Below are 25,917 nucleotides of genomic sequence, written 5' to 3'. Positions count from 1 at the left end.
TCTATCGCCACCTGCTTGTAGTGAACTTCATTTCCACTTGGACCAGCCTAGAAAGATACTGGCAGTCTTGCTAGACCTTGCTGCCTCTTTTGATTTGGTTGACCATTACCTCTTACTCTCACATTTATCTTCCTTAGGCATCACTGGAACTGTTTTTTCTTGGTTCACTTTCTTTCTATCTCATTGCACATTTCAGGTCATTCTCTCTGACACATCTGAGAGGAGATAACTACATTGGGGTGTACCCCAAGGGTCTATACTCTCTCCTCCTCTCTTTAATCTCTTCTTGAGTCCCCTCTCTGCTCACATACAATCCTTCGGAATCTCCACTTATCTGTATGTTGATGACATTCTGCTGCTCTTTCCTATAATCTCTTCCTCCCCTTACTCCTTTACAGATCTGTCTTGACTCAGTTACTAGCTAGCTAAGTGATCATCAGTTAGTGCTAAATCCAGATAAAACAGTTGCCTGTTGGTTCTCTGGTTCAATTCTCCCTCCTCCATCCCCCATCACTCTGGCACATCTATTATGCCAGTACCTACCTTTTGTTATTTAGGTATTATTCTTGATTCCTCATTTTCTGTTTTGCAACATATCCCCCACTTGATTAAAACTAGTTTTCCACCAGCTTCGTGCACCATAAACACCCCAGACTATACCCTTCCGGTCTCAGTCTGAAAATTCTGGGAGTCACAATTGACCGAAATCTAACACTCGAAGACCATGCGAAAAATACTGCAAAGAAAATGTTCCACTCAATGTGGAAACTTAAAAGGATCAAACCTTTCTTCCCAAGGGAAATATTCTGTAGCCTGGTACAATCGATGGTGTTAAGCCATCTAGATTACTGCAATGCCATCTATGCCGGATGCAAAGAACAAGTTGTTAAAAAGCTTCAGACAGCTCAAAACACAGCAGCCAGACTCATATTTGGGAAAACGAAATACAAAAGTGCCAAACCCCTAAGAGAAAAACTACACTGGTTCCCTTTAAAAGAACGAATTGCGTTCAGAGTTTGCACCCTGGTCCACAAAATCATTCACGGGGAAGCTCCGACCTATATGTCTTTGAAAAGGCAAGTCTCAAGGTCAGTTTTGAATTGTTTTGGTATGGTTTTAAGTTTCTTTTGTTTTTCGACTCTAGAGGCCCTTTTGTGCCTGAGCTCAGGCCATGTTGCATCGAACCTTTTTCACTATTGAGCTGTTTAAATTTGTCGTTGGCTGTTCAACCCTTCATGTCCCAGAAGGTCCCCAGTGGCTTCAAACGCTGTTCCCAGTGTAACCAGGTTATCTCTCGGACTGATCCCTATTCCTGGTGTTGCTAGTGTTTGGGGCCAGACCATGACACTCATTCCTCAAGCATTGGCCCCCCCCTTGAAGCATGGTATGAAGAGCTCTGGGGCATTGGCAACGTTGGCGTGCTCCCCTTTGAGTGGAGTTGCTGGCGTTGCAGCTGCAATGCAGCCGTGCCCCGACCCTGCCTTTGACGATGCCGACCTCCGACTGGTTCCGGGCCATGCTTAGGGAGAAGCCTATTGGGCTTGCTGCAGTAGCAGAGTGCTTCTGCATCGAGAGCGCGCTTGCACTAGTCACAGTACAGCTTCAGAGCTCGGAGGCCTAGGCTTTGCCAGTGAAGCAGTCACTGAAACCTTTGACTCAACGGGCATTGGGATCAGGACCTATTCATGCGGTGACCGCTCTTCAAGAGAGGACGTTTCCTTAGGATCGGGTGATGGCTTCCTACCTCAGCACACTGAGGCCTGGACATTCTGCCAGTAGACCGAGACAGGTGAGGACTCTCTTCTCCAGAAGAGTATCTTGAGTCTGAGGGAGAGCCAGACTGCTTCTCAGAGGAGAGGTCTTATGGCATCCCTTCAGACACCTCTCCTCCACAGGAGAGAAGGAAGTCTCTACTTGAGGCTCGCACCTTCACTAGCTTTGTCAGGAAGATGGCAGCTGCCGTCCCATTTAAGTTGAGTCCAAGGATGAGCTTAAGGCAGAGTTGCTGATTGTCTTGGATTGTGACTGTTCTCTTAGAGAGGTGGTCACTGTACCCCTCCAATAGGGAGGCTGAACTTTTTTCCAAACAAGGTTGGCCCTCTAAATTGTCTGCCACAGTTACACGCTCCATTGGCCCAGATGAGATCTCAGTTGGATAAACCTTGAAGAAGATAGCGAAAAAAATTTGTATTTTAGATAACTTGCCCATCATATTTGCTGAATAGTATTCCTTCAAATTTAACTTGGTGGCTAGCCAAACCTGGGAATACAGCATCGGGTGAGGGAAATTACCCAAACGAGCTGGCACGAATAGTTTTGACTTTACTCCAAAATTGTTGGAGGCAGACTGAACCAGAAAATTAGACTAATTGCAAGTATCGCTCCATGGTGCGACTGCACCTCGAGTGCTGTGTGCAATTTTGGTCATCGCATATCACAGGGGGTATAGTGGAATTGGAGAGGGTGCAGAGAAGGGCAGCGAGAGTGATAGGAGGGGATGGGATGACTTTCCTGTGAGGAGAGACTAGGATGGTTGGGGCTGTTCAGCTTGGAGAGAGGACGGCTGAGGGGACATATGATAGAGGTCTTTAGAATAATGAGTGGAGTGGAACAGGATGTGAATCGCTTGCTTACTCTTTCCAAGGATGCTGGGACTGGGGGGCACGCAATGAAGCTACAAAGTAGTATAAAATGGAGAAAATACTTCTTCACTCAAACTCTGGAATTTGTTGCCAAAGAGTGTGGTAAAAGCAGCTAGCTTTAGGGTTTAAAAAACGTTTGGCTAGCTTCCTAAGGGAAGGTCCATGGGCCGTTGTTGAAATGGACTTGGGGAAAATCCACTGCTTATTTCTGGGACAAGCAGTGTAAAATGATCTTGCCAGCTACTTGTAATTGACAATTATTTGCGTTTTTGTAAGGCTCTTAAAACTTGTTTGGGCAAGAGAACTAATGTAAAGTTTAGCTTTTCTGTAATTTTCCTCAGTTGTTGAGTACATCTTAAACTGCAATCCACATTGAATCCAATTGGAAAGAAGCGGATTATAAGAACTTAGATAGAATAGAATTGCCTACCGAGAGTGTCTTATTTCAGCTCTCTGCACAAGGTGGTTGGGAGGTGGGGATAGTGCTGGGCAGACTTATACGGTCTGTGCCAGAGCCGGTGGTGGGGGTCGGGGCTGGTGGTTGGGAGGCGGGGATAGTGCTGGGCAGAGTTATACGGTTTGTGCCAGTGCCGGTGGTGGGAGGCGGAGTGGGTGGTTGGGGGGTGGGGATAGTGCTGGGCAGACTTATACGGTCTGTGCCCTGAAAGGGACAGGTACAAATCAAGGTAAGGTATACACAGGAGATGGCACATGTGAGTTTATCTTGTTGGGCAGACTGGATGGACCGTGCAGGTCTTTTTCTGCCGTCATCTACTATATCAGACTTCATAGACTTGCCTACTAGGAATGCAAAAAGATCATCACGAACATTCCTCAATCTCCACTACCCCAGTTGTAAAGGACTAAAATATAAATCCACATACACATCCAGCTTCTCCTACGTATGAACACAACTATGGAACGCATTACTGAAGGCCATAAAATCAACACAAGACCGAACAATCTTCCGTAGACTACTGAAAACGGACCTGTTCAAGAAGGCTTACCACAACGCTCCATCATATATACAAAATAATTAGACTTTATACGAACTAGACAAAACCGAACTCTTGCCGCTTGACTGTTTAACCTCATTGCTATTAAAGAAAGCTATACAATACGCACTACCAATCTATTTCCTAAGTTGAAAATGACATCTCTATAGTCGATGACCTAACTTATGTTAAAACCCACTTGATCACTTAGAAACCTCTATGCAATGCCATAATCATTCCTCTGTACTATGTATGTATGCACCTTAATGCAAAACCATTTGTATGCAATACCACAATGTACTCTTCTTTACCAAGTATGTATGCACCAAAATGTAATACCATTTGAAACCCTGTACCCAGAAATGGCGATCGCCGTCACGGCATAATGTAAGCCACATTGAGCCTGCAAATAGGTGGGAAAATGTGGGATACAAATGCTACAAATAAATTTGTCACTTCACAATTCCATGCACTAATCCTCTTTTGTTTACCACCCGTCTTGGTTATTGTAATGTTGTTTATGTAGGTCTACCTTGTCACACACTAAAGAAACTTCAGTTGCTCCAGAACACAGCCATCAGTGCCCATCGCTATGGTCATACCTCACCGCTGCTGAAACAATATCATTGGCTCCCTGATGAGCAAAGGATCACTTATAAAATTGCCACCCTCACTTTCAAGGCTTTTAGAGTTGTAATCCCTGACTATCTCTCGGAACGCACACATAAATCCCCTCCAGAACCCTCTGTTCATTAAATGATCACCGCTTAGTTCTGCCTTCTCCAAAATGTGCCCACTTGGAATCAGCCTGTCATAGTGCATTCTTCTTTCTGGCTCCTCATACCCGAAACAATCTTTCCCTTTCTCTCCTTAGCAATTCCTCTTTTAAGGATTTTAAAACTGAGCTGAAAACAACTTTTGGTGAAACAGTTTGCTGAAATTACCAGTGTTACCCTTTAACCCTGTCCTTTTGTGCGTTTGCTTTACCCTCTTTTTGCAATGTTTGTCTTTTAACACCCTGCTTTCCTATACAGTAAAGGAGTTGTTTCCTGTTTTTTTAGCCTGTACACTGCTCTGTTCTTCCCATCAGCTAGAGTGGTATAAACATGAATGTAGGGGTTCTAAATTTTATAGCATATCAGGTTGTTTCATGATGTGCACTGGTCTAGGAGGACTGACAAACAGAGCCAGTCCACGGTTTACTTCGGTTACAAAAAGCAGAACTGGCTGTTGTCTGTTTTTAACCTCTAGAGCTCCATGGTACCCGTGGTTGAGATGTGGGCATTGTTGTACTGCTTCTCTGCTTCCATACAGGGTGCTGGGAGCAGGGTCATCAACCATGGCTTGCATCTGTATCCACCATCCCCTATAAGAATACAGCTGTATGAATACAACATATCAATCACTCAAGTTCTTTAAAGGTTGGCACATCCTCCCCCCCCCCCCCCCCCCCCAACTTTCCAGTGGTACTTTTCAATAGAACAGCTGCACACTTGTACACTCCCCTCACCTCCCTGCTGTCTGCTCATCTACTCCCCCCCCCTAGTCTTCCAAACCTCTCCCTCAACATCTCTGAACCCCTTTCCTGCCCCCATATGGTATCTGACAATAACGTTCACCCAGTAGCCATCCATGACCAAATTTACCATCCACAAATTTGTGCCTGAGGGCAGAGTTTTAAGGATATATGAGTCATTTCAGCTCCCAGGGAACTTGGACACAACAACTAGGATCCTCAGCTTAGCATCACAGACCACCTGGATGTTCAAGGAGTACCCAAGCTTGCGGTATACCATTTCGTCATATGGGGGAGGTGAATAGCACATGGGTGTAGTTAATGGCACCCAAGACGTTAGGCATACCAGCAATTTGAAAAACAAAGTTCCTGTTTTAACTCTCACAGTTGAACTTCCTCCTTGGGGAATGCAATATACTGCCTGGCACATATTTCAGGGCTCACAATACCTGGGTTAAATGTCTAGAGACAGTAGACTGGTTCTCACCGCTGGAACTCCCTATCACAGATTGGATGGTTCCCGTGCAAAGCACTGCAGGAGAGTCAGCAGCTAATCCAGCCCAGGTACTGCATGGGACCTAGCTATCGGTGGATCAGTATCAGCTCTGATGTCCTCATATAGCTTAGTTCTGATTAAATGGTAGACATACTCCACTTTTGGTCCAACCTTTCTTCCAAGGACACCCGCGTGCAATACACATGCAGCCAGGGTTGGGCACACAAAAGCCTAACCAGCGTCTACTGTACCACCCTCCTTTCCTGGTTGTCCTTTCCCCTCAGCTCACCATCTTCGTACTCTTGTAGAAAGTGAGAAAGTGGAGGAAAAAACCTCCATCCGTGTCTGTTGCAAGTAAATACATGATGCAAGCACTTCTGAGAGTGCAAGTTACATGCACTTGTAAAGAACATGTGTCTCTTGCGGAAATGTTTTATAGAGAGAAAAAAACGATCTTGACAGCCTTTGTGGTAGTCTCCTTCTGTAAAGCAAATCTTTTTGCATGCACCATAGATGGACGTCACATGCATGCATTGACTGACGTCATATGCGTTCATGAGGATTGATTCGTTGTTTATTGTTCTACGACACTGCTACGTGCGGAACATACACACATAATACACATTCATGGTATATTATAAATGGACAGGACTCATTTCCCCCACACGTGTAGATACTGTACTATTGAAATATGCAAGCACACTGCTTTCCGAAGAGTGGAACACACACAAATACACGCAAATGGCATATTTCGCACACACATGCAGATCCTATTAAAAAATGCTAGCAGACTGCTCCATCGAGAAGTCGTTCTCATGCATCTCGGACAGCTCAGACCTACCAGAAAATTTTGAATCTTACAGGTAGGTGCTCCTTTCTGTCCATTGCTCAGAAACATCTGTACATTACACAGAACATTCATTTTAATACAAATGAGCTTGTTTTCTTAGATTTGTATAATGTTTTCATTCACTGCTTCTGTGAACAGTAAAAGCAGTCCTGAGACCCTTTATGCATTAGGTGCTCAATAACGTGTGTAGTAAACTGGCTAACACGGTCTAAATGAAGAGTTGCAAGCCTGGTTTGTTTTGAGCATCTCCCCCTCATTGATACAAGATGCACAGTGCAATTGTGCAAATTGTGATCAGGAGACTGGATTCAAAGTTTGTTTCCCAAAGTAATTTTCTTCTACACCAGGGCTTTCCAAACTTTAGGACAAGACCCCAGAAAGGGTCACAAGGTGCATATCTGGGGTCACGATCTGGGTGAGCTGTACATATACATCATTGTTCCGTCCCCAGGGAGGTTGCATATTTTATGTAGCCACAATAATGGGGTCACAGCCACTAAAAACGTGATGCACTGTTCTACCCAGTGCATGATGCAGTAAGGTTAGGTGCTACATTCATGAGAATGGGGAAAGCAGTTTCCATTGAAATAGAAATATTATTGGTGTGAGCTGCAGCAGCAACAAATTTTTGAATCACTGGGAAATAGATTTTTGAATCTAAAATCGCAATTAGCATGTAAATATGATTTACATGTTATTTCTTAGGATCAAAGTTATCCCACCATGAGAAGTCCAAAACAGATTGTTCTAGAAAATGCAATGTTTGTTTTTGAGTCTTTCCACCATTACAGTTTCCTGTCATCAATCCCTAGTTCACAGGGAAGTGTTCATGGGGTAGTGTCTCTAAATTGGTTAGTTTTACATATGTTTAATCAGAAAAGTCATCAGAATACAAATCATTCCAATAAAACCGATCATCATGCTTTAGACTCTGACCACAGGTAACATCTAAGCAATCATTTATGTATGCAACTCTTGTCAATGTAGCCAAATGCCAAAGTGATATATACTTTATTGGCAAGACTACTTTGACAATACATATCCTTTTAATCATAGCTATGAAGTCTCAAATATTTTCATTTTTTAAAATTTGACTGCAATTAAATAAAAAAAATCTCCTTGATCTGTGGGTATCTGAAAGAACTAAGAGGTCAACTCTATAAAGAACTATCTAACTTGGAGCCTGTTCATTAAAGGAACGTGTTAGTCTGGTTGTGAGCCCTTGGGCCCCAGCCGAGGCCTAGTATAGGGGTTAGGCCGAGGGTGGGCCGAGCAGGCACTACACACTACCCCAGCTACCAAGCCCTGTACACACATGCAGCAACCAACTTTCACCTTCAGAAAAGGGAAGGTATGGCAATCAGGCGGGCCTCATGGCCTATCGGGAACCGATTCACTCAGAATTCAAACATGCGGGCCTCATGGCCTAACTGGAACCAACTCATACTTAGGAAGGGGCGAAAGAGACTAAACGAGGGGTCCCCACAGGGACCGAAGCACCAGCAACTTCCTCGGTGCTGGTAATCAAGGAGAAAGGGAAGTATACACAGAAACACGTCAAGCCATAGCCCACCACACACAAGGTGAGGGACTGTAATATAAGATACTGTAGGCAGAGACCCTCAGCAGTCAGGGAAGGGAAAAGTCCGCAAAACGGAGTGCGGAGCCTAACACACACACCCAGCACAGAAAGGGACAGTGCTGTGTAATACAGGAGGTAGTACAGCAAAGAAAGGACTGAAACAGTCACAAAGGGAAGACTGCAGTAAACAGACAACTGCCAGAAGCAGAGAAGCTCTGCAGACAAAGGGTTAAACCAAGCTCAGCACACACACACAGCAACTAGAGGCAGGGAACACTGCAGACAATGGGTTAATCAGGAGTACAATGAAAGAGCAAACAAAACAACCCCACACAGAGAGAAACAAAAGGGTCCTGAGTCTGCTACAAGGGCAGGACCTGCCAAGTAGAAAACAACCACAGCACAAAAGGAACTCCGAAGGAAGGGGAAGCAAAACAAACTGGAACAGAACGAAGTAGGAACTCACCACACAGCACCACAGCCAAACAGAGAAACCCAAGTGTAGTGAGAGAGGTAATTAGACACATGCAGACAGCAGCTGGCAGACAGAGCAACAGAGCTAATAGCTCAGACAGAGCAAAGGTAAGGCTTCAGCAGAATTGAAGTAACGCCAAAGCAGGGGTTGTAGGGACAGGTGAGCTTAAGTAGATCAGACTGACATGACCAGACTGACATCAGCGCAGCCCCTGACAGACCAATCAGGAGCGGTTCCAAGCATTCCCCTGTCTGACTAGCAGAATTCTAACATAATCATAACAGAACATGGGTACCTACTTTCCTTTATAAAATACTAGTGTAGCAGCACAAATACACACACATAATTTAGCTGCAATCACTTATACCAGTCATAGAACTAGTGTAAATGCACCTAGATTAAAAAAAAAAATATGGCTGCACTTCAATTAAAATGTTTAATCGTGATTAATTGCACAATTACAGGTGATTTATTTATTATTTCCCACCACAGTTCCTTGTGACTTGGAAAAGTCAATTAACTCTCCATTGCCCCAGGAACATTGTAGAGAAGTCGCACTTCTAGTCTGGCAGCCCCTGTACTACCTTGGAAGAGGGAGGTCTCCTCGAAGGAGAGCATCACCCTGGTGAAGTATGAAGTAATCCTGTAGCCAGGACCTGCTCACCAGAGGTTGCAGTATCCTCTTGCACTGAGGATGTGTCTCCAGGACCTTCTTCCCAGGAGGGAAGTGCTAGGACAGCTGTTGTAGTTGGTGATTCGATCGTTAGGCATGTAGATAGCTGAGTGGCTGGTGGTCATGAGGATCGCCTGGTCACTTGCCTGCCTGATTCAAAAGTGGAAGACGTCACGCGTCACCTAGATAAGATTTTAGAATTTGCTGGGGAGGAGCCTGCTGTCTTGGTACATGTGGGTACCAATGACAGGAAAATGTGGGAGGGAGGTTCTAGAAGCCAAATTTAGGCTCTTAGACAGAAATCTGAAATCCAGATCCTCCAGGGTAGCATTTTCGGAAATGCTTCCCATTCCCTGCGCAGGATCCAAGAGGCAAGCAGAGCTCCGGAGTCTCAGTGCATGGTTGAGATGGTTCTGGGGAGGAGCCTGCTGTCTTAGTACATGTGGGTACCAGTGACATAGGAAAATGTGAGAGGGATGTTCTGGAAACCAAATTTAGTCTCTTAGAAATCTGAAATCTAGATCCTCTAGGGTATCATTTTTGGAAATGCTTCCCTTTCCATGTGCAGGACCCAAGAGGCAAGCAGAGCTCCACAGTCTCAATGTGTGGTTGAGAAGGTGCTGGGGAGGAGCCTGCTATCTTGGTACATGTGGGTACCAATGAGGGAGGAAGGTTCTGGAAGCCAAATTTAGACTCTTAGAAATTTGAAAGCCATATACTCCAGGGTAGCATTTTTTGAATTGCTTCCCATTCCATGAGCAGGACCCAAGAATCAAGCAGAGCTCCGCAGTCGCAGTGCGTGGTTGAGATGATGGTGCAATGATGAGGGATTTAGATTTGTTAGGAACTGGACAACATTCTGGGCAAGGGGGAGCTTGTTCTGAAAGGATGGACTTCACCTTAACCAGGATGCAGGGTGCTGGCGCTAACTTTCAAAAAGGAGAGAAGAGCAGCTTTTAAACTAAAATATGGGGAAAAGCTGACAGTCGCCCAGAAGCATATGGTTTGGTGTGGAGTATCCTTGAAGGATACTATTGAAACTGGACATTTAGGGAATCCCAATAGAGAGGTTTCAATAATAGTGAAAGAAAGCCAGGAGTGTTTAATAGGAGAACAAAGTAAAGGATGCAAATTATCCTGGTCAACTTCAAAACAGCTTGTAGATGCTAGGAAAAAACACAATTTGAAATGACTATATACAAATGCTAGAAGCCTGAAAAATAAGATGGGAGAGTTGGAGTATATAGCACTAAATGGAGAGGTAGATATAGTAGGCATCTCAGAGACTTGCTGGAAGGAGGATAATCAATGAGACAGGGTTTGTTATCAGGGTACAAATTATATTGCATTGATAGAATGGATCAAATGGGGGGGGGGGGGGTTGCACTATGTGTTAGAGGGAATTGAGTCAAACAAAATAGAAATTCTACAGGAAACAGCATTGAATCCTTGTGGATTGAAATGCCATGTGTGAAGGGAAACAGTATACTGGTAGGGCTGTACTACAGTCTGCCTGGACAGAACAAACAGACAGATGAACAAATGTTTACAGAAATTAGGAAAGCTAGCAAATTGGGCAACATAATAATGGGCAATTTTAATTACCACAAAATTGACTAGATAAGTACTACATCAGGGAGTACCAGGGAGATAACATTCTTAGATGTAATAAATGACTACTTGGTACCCCTGGTCCAAGAACCATCAAAAAGGTGGACTATTTTAGATCTAGTCCTTAGTGGAATGCAGGGCATAGTGTGAGAGGTAATGGTGGTGTATTCACTGGGAAACAGTGATCATAACATGATCAAATTTGAACTGATATCTGGAGTGAAATCACTAAAGAAGTCTATCATAGAATCATTAAATTTTTGAAAGGGTGACTGAGAAAATGAGGAAAGTGATTAAAAAGATGCTTAAAGGGTCAGCTGCAAAGGTTAGGACTTTAAATCAGGTGTGGACGTTGTTTAAAAATACCATCATGAAAGCCCAGACCAGATGCATTCCATGTATTAACAAAGGTGGAAAGAAGAGCAAATGACAGCCAGCATGGTTAAAAGGTGAAATGAAAGATGCTATTATAGCCTAAAGATCATCCTTTAAAGAATGGAAAAAGGATCCACATGAAAGAAAATAACAAGCAACATAAGCAGCGTCAAGCTAGATGCAAAGCACTGATAAAGAAGGCTAAAAGAGAATATGAAAAAATGCCATGGAGAGAAAAACTCATAGTAACAACTTTTTCAGGTACATCAAAAGCAGAAAGCATATGAGGGAATCCGTGGGACCGTTAGATCATGAAGCAACAAAAGGGGCACTCGGGAGGACAAGGCCATAGACAAGAGATTGAATGAATTCTTTGTTTCAGTCTTTACGGAAGAAGATGTGAGAGATCTACTTGTACTACAAATGATTTTCAAGGTTGATGATGTGGAGGAACTGAAAGAAATCTCAGTGAACCCAGAACACATACTGAGTCAAATTGACAAGTTAGAGTGATAAATCAACTGGAGTAGGTAGCATACACCCCATGGTACTGAAAGAACCCTAACATAAAGTTGCTGATCTTCTTTTAGTGATCTGTAGCTTGTTAAAATCATCCATAGTTCCTGAAAATTGGAGGGTGGGCAATGTAACACCAATTTTTAAAAAGGTTGTGATCTGGGAAATTACAGACCAGTAAATCCAACTTCAGTGCCGGGTGTCATGTCGGTGGCCGTGACCACCCTCATTCTTACCCTGTTTCTGGGAGTCAGTGGCTGTGCTGGCCTTCTTGTCTCTGTGTCTGTCTCTGTCTTAGTTTCTCTCTGGCTCTGTGTGCTGATTGCCTTACTGGACCTCACCTGTGTGGGCTATGCCTCTTCCAAGATGGCTGCTGATTCCTCTATGCCAGTATCCAAGATGGCTCCCGCTATTCCTTCCTGTGGGCTGACTTCTCTGTGTGTCAAGCCTCTGTTTGGAGGCAAGGAGATTGCTGCAGCTGTGCCTCTGATGTTGAAGGGCTTTATTAATCACTTAGAGACTGCAGCCCTTGCCTTTGCATTTCGTCTAAGGGCCCTGGTATGTAGAGTGCTCTGTACACTGCTACATTGTTTGCTCTGTGTGAGTTTCTAGTGTTTGACTAGCTAGCTTGGGCACAGCTTTGCTTGTTAGCCTGTGTACAGCTTTACTAGATCTCCTGTGTTTGCTCAGTGTATGTTTCTAGTGTATGACTTGTTAGCTTGGGCACAGCTTTGCTTGTTAGCCTGTGTACAGCTTTACTAGATCTCCTGTGTTTGCTTAGTGTATGTTTCTAGTGTATGACTGGTTAGCTTTCTTGTTAGCTTGTGTACAGTTTCCTAGTCTTCTTGTGTTTAGCCTTCTGGTTTTCCCGTGTGTGTTTTCTTTTGCTTCTGGAGCTTCTGCCCTTGTTCTGTCTGTTGCCAGTACTCCTTGATACTGGAGCTCCAGCCATAGTCTTGCTCCTTGACCTGACCATCGCTTTGAACCTGCCTACTGCCGGAACCCGGGCATTCCCTGCCTGTCTGCCTTGCTTTCGCCTAGGTGCCTGGGGGCACTTCTGTATCCTGATTCCTGCTGTTCCTGCTTGCAAGTTCCAGTTCCGGTTTTTCCTGTAAGCCCTGCTGGCTGCCCTAACCTGAGGGCTCAACCCTCGGGGAAAGGTGGCTAAGCATAGGTGAAGCCTAGGTCCAGTGTGTTCCTGTCCAGCGGGTTCCGGTCCCGTGGGTTCCAGTCCAGTGGGTTCCGCTCCAGTGTGTTCCAGTCCAGCGGGCTTCACTCCTGTATGTTCCAGTCTAGTGGGTCCACTCCAGTGTGTTCCAGTCCAGCGGGCTCCACTCCAGTGCGCACCCGTCCGGTGCGTTCCAGTCCTGTGTATTCCTGTGTAGAACTCCAGTCCGGGGTTCCGGTCCAGTCTTGTCTTGTCTCTACCTTGATCTTGCCTGCCACTGCCGCTTCACGGTAGTGGCCCAAGGACTCACGAACCCAGTGCTCCCGGGGAAGAAGCCTGACAGTATGCCAAGGTCCTCGGGAACGCGACACCGGGGAAATTTTGGAAAATATAAATAATAAAATTACAAAACACATAAACATGGTTTAATGGGATAGAGTCAGCATGGGTTCAGCCAAGGGAAGTCTTGCCTCACCAATTTGCTTTATTTCTTTGAAGGCGTAAATAAACGTGAATAAAGGTGAGCTGGTTGATGTAGTCTGTCTGGATTTTCAGAAAGCTTTTGACAAAGGTTCCCATGAGAGACTTCTGAGAAAATTAAAAAGTCATGGGATAGGAGGCAATGTCCTATGGATTAGGAATTGGTTATTGGACAGAAAACAGAGGGTAGGGCTAAATGGCCATTTTTCTCTATGTAGTATGGTGAATAGTGTAGTACCACAGGGATCTCTAGTTGGACTGGTTCTATTTAACGTATTTATAAATGATTTGGAAAACGGAATGACAAGTGAGGTAATTAAATTTGCAGATGACACAAAACTATTCAAAGTTGTCAAATCAAATACGGATTGTGAAAATTTGCAAGAAGACCTTAGGAAACTGGAAGACTGGGCATCCAAATGGCAGATGAAATTTAATGTGGACAAATGCAAAGTGATGCACATTGGGAAGAATAATCCAAATCATAGTTACCTGATGCTAGGGTCCACCTTAGATGTCCGTACTCAAGAAAAAGATATAGGTGTCGCTGTAGGCAACACGCTGAAATATTCTCCCCAGTGTGCAGTGGTGAAGACCAATCTAATATAATAAAACGCACCGTGAACGTTCTAAAGACAACGTTCTGAAGTCACTCAAACACTCCCTGTAGGGTTCGTGGATTCATGGTGTGAAGCCAGCCCAGCCGTCTCTGCCCCGCCCTCGCGTCAAACGTCATGACGTCGAGGGCAAACGTCATGACGTCGAGGGCGGAAAAAAAAAACAAAGCGCAGCGTCAGGGAAGGAGGCGGCGCTCCCGACGTCTCTAGCCTTCCCTTCGCTGTGTTCCGCCTTCTTCTGACGTCAAGGATGACGTCAGAAGAAGGAACACAGCGAAGGGAAGGCTAGACGTCGGGAGCGCCGCCTCCTTCCCTGACTCTGCGCTGCCAGAACCGCCACCGAGGTAAATTAAAAAAAAAAAAAAAGGGATGTTGGGGGGAGAGAAGAGGGTGGGCAGTAAAGTTGAACAATGGGAGCGGGAGGGCAGGGGAGAAACGACAGCATGGATGCGATGGGGGGGCATGGATGCGAAGGGGGGGGGGAGAAGAGGGCGGGCCAGGCTGGGACATGGGAGAGAGAGGAGCATGGATGCGAGGGGGGGTCATGGAAGGGAGAGAGGGGAATTGCTGGAAAAGGATGAATGGAGGGGCAGGGGACAGAGGAGCATGGATGGGCATGGATTGGGATGGCAGGGCTCAGGGAGAGAGGGGAATTGCTGGAAAGGGATGAAGGTGTTTTTACAAAACAAAGGATGCACAGCTGCTCTCTTCAACAAGACCAGCACCTGTCCTTCCTGGAAAATCTTATTGATATGTTGTAGAGGGGGCAAAATCAGCTTTCAAAACGGAAGTAAAAAAGAATTTAAAGAGCTACTCAAGTTATATAATGCCTGTATACTTTGAGACACCTGCTGAATATCTACTGGTACAAAATCAGTCCAAAGTTTTGTAGCTACAGCAGAATCCTGAGACTCGTCACTTTGGAATCCATCAACAATCTTTTTAGCTTTATTATGAAATTAAAGAGCAAGACTAGATGGAGAAGATGATTTAGGACACCTAGGAACAACCAATGATTCTACAATTACATACAGTTCTTTAGATTGTGATGGTGCTCTAGAAAGTTTCTCAGCCAAAATAAGTCATCTTTTATATGCCTCAAGAGCTGTCAAATATTCTTTTTGTGAGTAAATAAATATGTATAGTTTTACAAAATACGCAGCTATGTGCAGACATTTGCACCAAATTCAGAGTAGGTGTAAATATATGCATTGGCAATTCCGTACTATTGGAGCTGTCGCTGGGAGCCTGTTTCCTTTCTGGATTTTGATGTTAGGAATGAAAAATTGTCTATCTTAATACTTCAAGTGGAATGTGGTTTGCCACATTTTCTTTCTAAAAACAATGCACTCCATCAGTCTAGGGTTTATTTTGTAGATTTCAAAGCAATTTATTATCCAGATGTGTGGGATGCTGTCAAAGGCTTTCTTATTATCAATCCATGCTATATTGAGATTTCTGCTTTTCTTATTGGCCTTCTGGTCTTGTTGCCATAATATTGTTGGAATCTTATGTGTAGCAAAGAGAGGGAGCAAAGTACAAACAAAAGTCCAAAGAACAAAACAAAAAGTACTTCAAAAAATGGGGGATAAAACCTTTAATCATGTGTTTTGATGAAACAATCCTTGAATGGACCCGACACGCTCCGTGTTTCGGCGCATAGCGCCTGCGTCAGGGGTCTTGAAATGTAGCAGAGTACGTGCGGCTGTATTATAAAATTCAGTACGTTTGCTGGAAGCAATATGCTGCGCCGCCATGCTGTCCCTTCGCACAAGATCAAGCAGAGAGATACTCTCATAAACAAACTCCTTTAGTCACTTCACTGATTTTGTGACTAAAGGAGTTTGTTTATGAGAGTATCTCTCTGCTTGATCTTGTGCGAAGGGACAGCACGTCAGCGCAGCATATTGCTTCCAGCAAACGTACTGAATTTTATAATACAGCCGCACGTGCTCTGCTACACTTTGTGGCCTCTGGCGCAGGCGCTGTGAGCCGAAACACGGACCGTGTTGGGTCCATTCAAGGATTGTTTCATCAAAACACATGATTAAAGGTTTTATCCCCCTTTTTTTGAAGGCTCCTGGTACTTTTTGTTTTGTTCCTTGAAATCTTATATGATCATATATTTTATTGCAATGAACAATTTATAGAAAGTAGGTAGACAAATTGGCCTGTAAATTTTGGGAATATTACTTGGATCACTCTTTGAAAAGATGAGAGTTCCTCATGTTATTAGCCTCTGTCTGCCTGATGACTTGAGATATACGGTAGGATCTGCTATGCATACGCTGTAAAACTTAAGTTTTCTGAGCTCGGAGAACGCTACTTTGTGTTGATGCCATAAAATAATCTCACATACCTTTGGTATGATTTATTCTCATGACTATGGAAAAATCTTGTTACATGTAAGCAGGTGTGCTTTCTAGGAATTCTCCTGACTTGTACTTCAGTTGCTGTCAACCCACTAGACAGCACTTCCTTCCTTCTTTTTTTTTTTTTTAACGTTTATTAAGCCTGATGTTCAAAGGGATGCCTCTTCCAAGACACAAAATCTGTACCATTTGTTGGCCAGTGGGGTCGCAGCAGTGGCCTTATGGTTAAAGCAACCTCAGGTGGTGGGTTCAAGTCTCACTTTGGAATGGAGGAGTAGCCTAATGGTTAGCGCAGTGGGCTGACATCCTGGGGAACTGGGGTTGATTCCCACTGCATCTCCTTGTGACCCTGGGCAAATCACTTAACCCTCCATTGCTCCAGGTACAAAAAAACACCTTGGTTTGTTAGCCCACTAGCTACAGAGAAAGTACCTGAATATAATGTGTGCAGTGCTGCATACGTCTAGTAGCACTATAAAAATGATTAATAGTAGAAGTTGTAGGTTAAATAAGGACTGTCACCATGCATGTTGGTCTTTCATACCTTTTGTTCTCTACAAGTTATCCAGAGATGAAAGAGGTCCACACATGTTTGCTTGTTTGGTTAGTGCAGAGGTTTTCAACTAGAGAGCTGCACGGGAACGGGGTTCGCGGGAATCCCGCGGGGACGGAGGCAGCTCCTGCGGGGTTCCCGCGGGGATGAAAGCAGCTCTGCGGGGTTCCTGTGGGGACGGAGGCAGTTCCTGCGGGGTTCCCGCGGGGATGGAAGCAGTTCTGCGGTCTTCTCATAGAAGTGTAAGCTGCACCTGGACCAGCCTCTCATCTACCAAATACCAATTTCTTTGAGTGCTGTCTTCTCTCCTCTTCTTCTTCCTTGCTTTAACAGCACAAATGTGGAAAGTTTTCCATTAAGGAGGTGGTAGAGTCACAAATGATGACGGAATTCAAAAAGGTGTGGGATAAACACAGAGGATCTCTAATTAGAAAATGGAAGTTATATAAAACCTAACCTTAAATGGCTGCATGTGTGTGGATGTGTCAAGTGACGCTTAGATGGCGACTCTGGCTGTGAAGAACTAGGGCTGATACTTGGCAGACTTGTATGGTCTGTGGCTCATACATGGTAATGTGGTTTAGGATGGGCTGGAAAGGGCTTAGACAGCAACTTCAGTGGCTGGAACATGAGGACAGTGCTGGACAGACTTTTACGGTCTGTGTCCCACAAATGAGAAGACGAATAGACTGGAGTGAGCTTCAACGGCAACTCCAGTAGTTGGAACATAAGGATAGGGCCAGATAGACTTCTGTGGTCTTTGTTCCAGAAACATGAAAGAAAGACCATAATCAAGTATATAATATCACACTCATTGATTTAATGATGAATTGATCATGAGTGTGACTATTGGCAGAGTGGATGGACCTTTCAGGTCTATTTGCTGTCACTTACTATGTTACTATTAATCCTCTTTGCTACCAGGCTGGTGCACAGACCTCAGCTCTGACACAGGCACGAGAATCAGATGTCACCTGACCTACTGGCGCGTGCATGTGGCGACCTCTCAGCACACAGTGCAAGTGAATCGGAGACAAGTCTTAAATGTGCGCACCAGTGTTCCAACTTCCGTTCCTTCCTTGCCTACTGTGCTGTGGCTCAAATCCAGAGAGAGACTGAGGGAGCTGACTGGAATTTTCTTTTATGTACCATTAAATTCTTGTGGGGATGGGTTAAATTCTTGAGGGGACGGGTTGGGATGGGTTAAAGTTTTGCGGGGATGGGTAAGATTCCAGCGGGGACGGGTAGGGATGGGTAAGATTCTAGCGGGGATAGGTAAGATTTCTGTCCCCGTGCAACTCTCTATTTTCAACCCAGTCCTTGGGGCACACCCAGCCAGTCAGGGTTTTCAGGATATCCCTATTGAATTCAGTGGGAATATCCTGAAAGTCCAACTGGCTGAGTGTGCCCCGAGGACTGGGTTGAAAACCTCTGGGTTAGTGTTAGGTTAGCAAGTTGTTTAAAATTGTTGTGTTTATTTTGAGTTTCTCTTTACTGCTTGTCTACGAAAGTATTGAGGAGCTGGACTGGATGCCAAGAGAGATATGTCTCAGCTCAGTTTTCAGTTCTTTATCGCCACTTGCTGGTTGATGGACACAGCTATCCCACAGGTTCTGGAATAGTGGGCAAGGGTAATGGAAAGAAAATTATCAGGTAAATAATTTCTCCTTGATGTGCCAGCCAAGAAATTTTGAATACATGTTGGTTTTGCAATTACTACTACTACTATTTAGCATTTCTATAGCGCTATAAGGCGTACGCAGCGCTGCACAAACATAGAAGAAAGACAGTCCATGCTCAAAGAGCTTACAATCTAATAGACAAAAAATAAAGTAAGCAAATCAAATCAATTAATGTGTACAGGAAGGAGGAGAGGAGGGTAGGTGGAGGCAAGTGGTTACGTGTCAAAAGCAATGTTAAAGAGGTGGGCTTTCAGTCTAGATTTAAAGGTGGCCAAGGATGGGGTAAGACGTAGGGGCTCAGGAAGTTTAATCCTGTAAAATGAACCTAATCTTTTGTAGGTCAACGATCTTAAAACTACAGTTCTACAGCTGACAAAAGAAAATGAAACTGGCCTTAGTAACCTGGAGTTGTGGATACAATCATGTAAACAACTAGAACAGGAGAAAGAAATACTACAGAAACGTACTGTGGAGCAAGCAGAATTATTGACAGATTTGCAGAAAAAGCATAATAAAGGTATGTAATAATTTTGGAAGGATCTGCAGTACCAGAACCTATCACAGTTGAATATGAATATGGTCTCATATATGTTCTGGGCCTGATAGTTGCTGATGTCAATATTCAAACTGATTATTTATTTATTGCATTTGTATCCCGCATTTTCCCACCTTTTTGCAGGCTCAGTGTGGCTTACATTATGCCATAATGGCGATCGCCATTTCCGGAATGAGAAATACAAAGTAGTATTACATTAAAGTTCATAAATGTTGAAATAAATTAAAAGTTAGATAAACAGTTCATTTCAGGCGTGAGAGATAAGGGGATAATGCTTTAACGTTCATTAGTGAAAAATTGATTGAAGCAAACAGGTATAGAGAGTTCGATTTTGTCTGGTTCTGGTAGAGTTTTGATGTCAAGTCATTTATGAAGGCTCATTATGGTATGTCTTTTTGAACAGGTTGGTCTTTAGTAATTTCCGGAAGGCTGCCAGGTCGTGCATTGTTTTTATGGCATTTGGTAGTGCATTCCATAGTTGCATGCACTTGATTTTGTTATTACTAGTATTTCAAAGACAAACTTCTACAAAAGAGATGGATATGTCTAAACATTTAACAAAGATGAGATTACCATATTTACCCAGCTGGGCATTTAAAAGCCTGTCCTTTAATGATGATGCATGTTCAGAAATCATAGCCATAAGTATAGACAGTTATTCAAACATTTCATGCACACACCAGAACAGGCATCCATACATACACTGCAAAAGTAATGCGGTTAACTTCAAAATACACCACATAAATTGTTCCTGTTTCAACCTTTTGAGCTGGAAAGCATATAACGTTTGCCTTGGATATCTTGGTGCTCACCCAAAAGATATCGTAAGGTGTTTGGGGAGAGAGGAGAAGGAGAGTAAATTTGTTCGTTTTAAGTTTAGCACCACATATTCAGTGGTCTGACTTAAAATGTAAGATGTACGAAAATACACTTCGATATCTGGACATCTTTAAGCAGAAGCAGCTTGGCTGAATGCTGACCTCTTTGTGAATGTGTCTGCTGTCATGTTACAAACAAACTCTAGTTGTGGAAAAATATGCACACTAACTTGGTTCAACTCCGATACACACAACTGTCCACATGTCAGGAGGAAAGGACCTCAGAAAACACAAAGATTTTTTGTGCCTTAAAATAAGTACTTTTCGTGACAAATCAATCACTGGTCCCGGAAAACCTCTTTCCAGCCTTTATAACTTTATTAAACTTCTTGCAGGTCTCATTAAAAAAACTTTTTCTACCCCAACTACCCCTACCCCAAGCAATGGGGGCTGGAAGTCCGGCAGACCTCCTGTCCCCCTGATGATCCCCCCCCCCCCCCCCCCCAGATTCATGGAGGGCTGGAGATCTGGTGGGTCTCCAGCCCCCCCTAGTCCCCCAGCAAGGGGTCCCTGGTGGTCCAGTCCCCCCCTACCTCCCTACCTTGTGTGTTGGAGGAGGGAGGGTAGCCTGCCTCCCTCCTCTTCCTGCGACGTTGCAAAATGGCGGCGCCCAGCCCTGCCCAGTGTATCCTGGGATGCGCTAGGCGGGTCTATACACCATAGGCAATAATACAGACCCAATCCATTTCCAGCCAACTGCGTCTGTATCAGATAAAAACTTGCATTTTGTGCACAATTTTCCTCTAGCTGCAGACAAAATAGGTGCAAATTCTATGGGCACTTTTGTCACTAGGTAGCCACATAAACAAGTTTACAAAAGAAAATACCATGTGTATAGTTTTCCTTGAGAAGTGCCTACTAGGTACTTGTTTTTAATGCAGCTAAATGTGTGCATTGTGAACTGTATGCATACTATCTAGCCATTCCAAGGGGGTAGTTTTCAGGCATTTCTCTTTATATGGGGTGAATGACTCTGAAAATTGTCCTCCATTTCATAGCTTCCAAAATCTCAAAGGTTCTTTTAGTTTTAATACTTAAGAGGGATTTTTTTTCTTTTGTAATAGCTTGACCAAATATTTTAGGCAATAATACAGACCCAATCCATTTCCAGCCAACTGCACCTGTATTACATAAAACAAGTATATAAGCTAATCAGAAGGACATACCGGGGACACACAGAAACATAGAAAACAATGGCAAGTCAAAACTGTATGGCCTATCCAGTCTGCCCATCACATCAGTCACTAAGCTCTATAATCCCTTCTCTCCCTCAGAATCTTCTGTTCTTGTCCCATGATTTCTTGAATTCAGAAACCATCCTCATCTCCTTAAGAATATAAGAGTAGCCATAATGGGTCAGGCCAATGATCCATCTAGCCCAGTATCCTGTTTCCAACAGTGGCCAAACCGGTTCACAAGTACCTGGAAGAAACCAACTAGTAGCAACATTCCATGCTACCAATCCCAGACTATCAGTGGCTTAACCATATCTATCTCAATAGGAGTCTTTGGACTTTGCCTCCAGGAACTTATCCAATCCTAAACCCAGATTGGGTTACCACTGTTGATTGGGTTAGCCACTGTAACAGTGGCTAACCACTGTTACCACATCAGCCAGTAATGAGTTCCAGAGCTTAACTATTCGTTGAGTGAAAAACATATTTCCTCCTATTTGTTTTAAAAGTATTTCCATATAACTTCACTGAGTGTTCCCTAGTCTTTATACTTTTAAAAATAATAAAAAATAGATTCACTTCTACTTGTTCTGCACCACTCAGGATTTTGTAGACCTTAATCATATCTCCCCTCGGCCATCTCTTTTCATAGCTGAAGAGCCCTAACCTCTTTAGCTTTTCCTCATATGAGAGGGATTCCATCCTCTTTATCATTTTGGTTGCTCTTCTTTGAACCTTTTCAAATTCTGTTATAACTTTTTTGAAATACAGTGACCAGAACTGAACGCAATATTCAAGGTGAGATTGCACAGTGGAGCAATACAGAGGCATCATAGTATTCTTGGTCTTATTTACCATCTTTCCCTAATAATTCCTAGCATCCTCTTTGCTTTTTTGTTCGCCGCCGTATACTGGGCAGAAGGGGCAGAAGGTTTCAGCGTATTGTCTACAGTGACACCTAAATCTTTTTCTTTGGTACTGACCTTAGGTTGACCCTAACATCAGGTAACTACGATTTGGATTATTTTTCCCAATGTGTATCACTTTACATTTGTTCACATTACATTTCACCTACTATTTGGATGCCCAGTCTTACAATTTCCTAAGGTCTTCCTGCAATTTTTTACACCTTCACTCTTAGGTACAAGAGAACAAGCAACATTGGGGATAAGTACCTCCCCCCCCCCCCCCCCCCCCAAGTGCTACAACCAGCTTCAAAGATGACAGGGTAATAGACCATAATAGAGTTCAGAAAACAAGGTAAATTTAGCAGCTATCCATTCTTTCCATTTGACATAAGGACCCCATATTCGGAAAGTTCAAGCGATTCTGGCAAAGTGCTGTAAGACGAGATATCTGCAAAAAAAGTTCACTTTAGCCAACACCTGCAAATGAGATGACAAGAAGGGTTTCTTCCATGACACAGCCAGCAACAGCAGAGCAGCAGTAATAACATGAAAGGTTTAATGTACACATTTATATCAGGTGTGGATGCTGTTCAAAAACACCATCCTGGAAGCCCAGGCCAAATATATTCCACATAATAAAAAAGGAGGACGGAAGACCAAACGACAGCCGGTGTGGTTAAAAAGTGAGGCGAAGGAAGCTATTAGAGCTAAAAGAAAATCCTTCAGAAAATGGAGGAAGGAACCAACTGAAAATAATAAGAAACAGCATAAGGAATGTCAAGTCAAATGCAAAGCGCTGATAAGAGGGACTTCGAAAAAAAGATAGCTTTGGAGGCAAAAACACATAATAAAAATTTTTTTTTAGGAATATTAAAAACAGGAAGCCGGCAAAAGAATTGGTTGGACCGCTAGATGATCGAAGAGTAAAAGGGGCGAACAGGGAAGACAAAGCTGTAGCGGAGAGATTAAATGAATTCTTTGCTTCGGCCTTCACCGAAGAAGATTTGGGTAGGATACCGGTGCCAGAAATGGTATTTGAAGCTGATGAGTTGGAGAAATTTAATGGGGCAGCTCTACAAATTGAAGAGTAGCAAATCTCCTGGACTGGATGGTATTCATCCCAGAGTACTGATAAAACTGAAAAATGAGCTTGCAGAGCTATTGTTAGTAATATGTAATTTATCCTTAAAATCGAGCGTGGTACCGGAAGATTGGAGGGTGGCCAATGTAACGCCGATTTTTAAAAAAGGTTCCAGAGGAGATCCGGGAAATTATAGACTGGTGAGTCTGACATCTGTGCCGGGCAAAATGGTAGAGACTATTATTAAGAACAAAATTACAGAGCATATTCAAAAGCATGGATTAAAGAGACAAAGTCAACATGGATTTGGTGAAGGGAAATCTTGCCTCACCAATCTACTACATTTCTTTGAAGGGGTGAACAAACGTGGTTAAAAGTGAGCCGGTTGATATTGTGTATCTGGATTTTCAGAAGGCATTTGACAAAGTACCTCATGAAAGACTGCAGATGAATTTGGAGAGTCATGGGATAAGAGGTAGTGTTCTATTGTGGATTAAAAACTGGTTAAAAGAAAACAGAGAGTAGGGTTAAATGGTCAGTATTCTCAATGGAGAAGGGTAGTTAGTGGGGTTCCCCAGGGCTCTGTACTGGGACCGCTGCTTTTTAACATATTTATAAATGACCTAAAGATGGGAGTAACTAGAGAGGTAATTAAATTTGCTGATGACACAAAGTTACTCAAAGTCGTTAAATCGCGAGAGGATTGTGAAAAATTACAAGAGGACCTTACAAGACTGGGAGACTGGGCGTCTAAATGGCAGATGATGTTTAATGTGAGCAAGTGCAAAGTGATGCATGTGGGAAAGATGAACCTGAATTATAGCTATGTCATGCAAGGTTCCACTTTAGGAATCACGGACCAAGAAAGGGATCTAGGTGTTGTCGTCGATCATACGTTGAAACCTTCTGCTCAGTGTGCTGCTGCGGCTAAGAAAGCAAATAGAATGTTAGGTATTATTAGGAAAGGAATGGAAAACAAAAATGAGGATGTTATAATGCCTTTGTATCGCTCCATGGTGCGACCGCACCTTGAATATTGTGTTCAATTCTGGTTGCCGCATCTGAAAAAGGATATAGTGGAATTAGAAAAGGTGCAGAGAAGGGCGATGAAATGATAAAGGGAATGGGAAGACTTCCCTATGAGGAAAGGCTAAAGCGGCTATGGCTCTTCAGCTTGGAGAAAAGGCGGCTGAATGGAGATAGGATAGAGGTCTATAAAATAATGAGTGGGGTTGAACAGGTAGATGTGAAGCGTCTGTTTACGCTTTCCAAAAATACTAGGACTAGGGGGCATGCGATGAAGGTACAATGTAGTAAATTTAAAACGAATCGGAGAAAATCTTTCTTCACTCAACTTGTAATTAAACTCTGGAATTCATTGCCAGAGAATGTGGTAAGGGCGGTTAGCTTAGCGGAGTTTAAAGAAGGTTTGGACGGCTTCCCAAAGGAAAAGTCCATAGACCATTATTAAATGGACTTGGGGAAAATATACTATTTCTGGGATAATTAGTATAAAATGTTTTGTAATTTTTTTAGATCTTGCCAGGTATTTGTGACCTGGATTGGCCACTGTTGGAAACAGGATGCTGGGCTTGATGGACCTTTGGTCTTTCCCAGTATGGCAATACTTATGTACTTATATTTTCCGTGGAGCTCTGCTGGCTTAACATGGAGGAGACCACATACTACTACTACTACTTAACATTTCTAGAGCGATACTAGGGTTACGCAGCGCTGTACAATTTAACAAAGAGAGACAGTCCCTGCTCAAAGAGCTTACAATCTAATAGACAAGTGAACGGTCGGTCCGATAGGGGCAGTCAAATTGGGGCAGTCTGGATTCACTGAACGGTAAGGGTTAGGTGCCGAACGCAGCATTGAAGAGGTGGGCTTTAAGCAAAGACTTGAAGACGGGCAGGGAGGGGGCTTGGCGTAAGGGTTCAGGAAGGTTGTTCCAAGCATAGGGTGAGGCGAGGCAGAATGAGCGGAGCCTGGAGTTGGCGGTGGTGGAGAAGGGTACTGAGAGGAGGGATTTATCCTGTGAACGGAGGTTACGGGCGGGAACGTAAAGGGAAATTAGGGTAGAGAGGTAGTGAGGGGCAGCAGACTGAGTGCATTTGTAGGTAAGAAGGAGAAGCTTGAATTGAATGCGGTATCCGATCGGAAGCCAGTGAAGTGACCTGAAGAGAGGGGTGATATGAGTATATCGGTTCTGGCGGAATATGAGACGTGCAGCAGAGTTCTGAACAGACTGAAGGGGGGATAGATGGCTAAGTGGGAGGCCGGTGAGGAGTAAGTTGCAGTAGTCCAGGCGAGAGGTAATGAGAGCGTGGACGAGAGTTCGGGTGGTGTGTTCAGAGAGGAAAGGGCGAATTTTGCTGATGTTAAAGAGGAAGAAGCGACAGGTCTTGGCTATCTGCTGGATATGCGCAGAGAAGGAGAGAGAGGAGTCAAAGATGACTCCGAGGTTGCGGGCAGATGAGACGGGGAGGATGAGGGTGTTATCAACTGAGATAGAAAGTGGAGGAAGAGGAGAAGTGGGTTTTGGTGGAAAGACGATAAGCTCGGTCTTGGACATGTTCAGTTTCAGGTGGCGGTTGGACATCCAGGCAGCAATGTCGGATAAGCAGGCCGATACCTTTGCCTGGGTCTCCGCGGTGATGTCTGGTGTGGAGAGATACAGTTGGGTGTCATCAGCATAGAGATGATACTGGAA

At 43.8% G+C, this 25,917-nt stretch overlaps 1 protein-coding gene across 1 annotated transcript in view; it reads left to right on the top strand.

Annotated features, from left to right (window-relative positions):
* Positions 1–25,917, top strand: part of CENPF (centromere protein F) — a 233,655-nt gene that overhangs the window by 180,228 nt on the left and 27,510 nt on the right. Inside the window, exon 14 of the mRNA XM_030196036.1 lies at positions 18,943–19,120. Within this exon, the coding sequence (XP_030051896.1) occupies positions 18,943–19,120 (178 nt within the window). The remainder of the gene's footprint in view (positions 1–18,942; positions 19,121–25,917) is intronic.

Source organism: Microcaecilia unicolor, chromosome 3 (assembly GCF_901765095.1).
Source record: "Microcaecilia unicolor chromosome 3, aMicUni1.1, whole genome shotgun sequence".
NCBI lineage: Eukaryota > Metazoa > Chordata > Amphibia > Gymnophiona > Siphonopidae > Microcaecilia > Microcaecilia unicolor.
Note: the sequence above shows the minus strand (reverse complement) of the source record. Positions and strands in the feature narration are given on the sequence as shown.